This window comes from Echinops telfairi, unplaced genomic scaffold (assembly GCF_000313985.2).
Source record: "Echinops telfairi isolate 266 unplaced genomic scaffold, ASM31398v2 ScPeMD7_7400;HRSCAF=8409, whole genome shotgun sequence".
NCBI classification, from domain to species: Eukaryota; Metazoa; Chordata; class Mammalia; order Afrosoricida; family Tenrecidae; genus Echinops; species Echinops telfairi.
In genome coordinates, this window is record NW_022111300.1 from 33,317,136 (window position 1) to 33,318,672 (window position 1,537).

At 48.5% G+C, this 1,537-nt stretch overlaps 1 protein-coding gene across 1 annotated transcript in view; it reads left to right on the plus strand.

Annotated features, from left to right (window-relative positions):
- Nucleotides 1–514, plus strand: part of HAUS1 (HAUS augmin like complex subunit 1) — a 9,509-nt gene extending 8,995 nt beyond the window's left edge. The window contains exons 7-8 of the mRNA XM_030887257.2: nt 8–70; nt 324–514. Coding sequence (XP_030743117.2) covers nt 8–70; nt 324–431 — 171 coding nt within the window. The 3' untranslated portion in view covers nt 432–514. The remainder of the gene's footprint in view (nt 1–7; nt 71–323) is intronic.
- Nucleotides 515–1,537: the final 1,023 nt, after the last annotated feature.

The window sequence follows — 1,537 nt, forward strand, 5'->3', positions numbered from 1 at the left end:
ACTGGAGGAACTCAAACGGCAGACGGCACCTTTGAAGAAGAAATTGGAATCTTACTTAGATTTAATGCCGGTAATTATTTGGGGGAATATTAAATTTTAAAAATTCATTCCCTCCCCAGGGCACCCCAGTACATTTTCATGAATGTACTGGGTCCGTATTTAGGGCGAGAAGCCAGATGGGAACGTCAGTATGTGTGCTCATTGAGTGTACTCTCTGTGTGGCTACTTTGCGCCTGTTTGGTTGTGGTAGAAGATCACTGTGTGTTTCCCTCAAACCGGATTGAGACAATGTAACCTTTCTTTGTTTCCTTTTTCCGGAAAAGAACCCATCTCTTGCTCAAGTGAAAATTGAGGAAGCAAAGAGGGAATTGGTAAGGAGTTCCACTTTTTTCCTTTCAATTTTCTTTCCTAAGAAACAAAATAAATACTGACCTAGCTAATGCCCCCGTCTCCTCAAAGGTAAACACACTTCCAACGTTTCTGTGAATCCCTCCGTGCATTTTTTTGTAAACTTTTTGAGTGTGTATGTGTGGTGGTGGTGGGGTTTCATAAGGACTACTTGTGCTGATTTACGTTTTTTGTTTTTTTTTAAATTTTGTATGAATTTTCTCGGGCAGAAAATGGCTGTTGAAAGTTATAACTTTTTCTAGGCAAAAGGAATTAGCAACTACATTAAAAAATACATAAACAAACCGTTATCTTTGAGTGCATTTTGATTCGTGCTGGCCCTCTGGGACAGAGTGAAGCTGTCCCATAGGGTCTCCGAGACTGCATCTTGACACCAGCCGATTGCCACATCTTTCTCCCGAGAGCGAGCGGCGGGCAGGTTTAAACCTCCGCGCTCTCAGGTAGTAGCTGAGCACGCTAAACACTGCCCCACTGGACTTCTCGGCAGCAGCTGCCTCAATGCTGCACCGTGAACGATGTGTCCACATTATGGAAGGATGAGCTCCTGCAAGCTCCTCAGGAGTCTGCAAGAGGAGACAGGGTTGGCAGGAGTCCACTGGCTTGTGACGTCAAAGGCCCGAAGTGTGAAAAGGGCTGGTCTTGGAGGCGGTGGGGAACCAGGGACGTTTGCTGTGTGGCGGCTGGTTTGTGTTCTTAGCCAGAGCGAAACGTGATCAAAGGTGTGCGAGGGAGCGCTCTAGGAAGATTATTCTTGAAAGGAAATCACAGAAACAAGTTGGCCGCTTTGGGCCAGCTGAGGAGTCCTTCGGACAGTGGCAAGGAGAGTGGAAAAGGGGGCGGGAGGGAGGGCAAGCTCAGAAAGCTCTGTTCCTGTGCCCCACACCCACAGGGGTTTCCCCTCCAGACGCTTATTAGAAAGACTTCCCTGCCTCCCCCCATCGAGTTGTTACTGATTATGAACAGAACACGGTCGAGCTGCCTCTGAGTTTCCAAAAACGATGAGCTCTTCATGGGAGTGGACAGCCCCGTAGTTCTCCCGAGGAGCTGACCCCCTTGGGGGTCGCAGCCTTCAGTGTAACCCACTAGGCCACCAGGGCTCCTGTGGAGACAGCAGTTGGACACCTCTGGT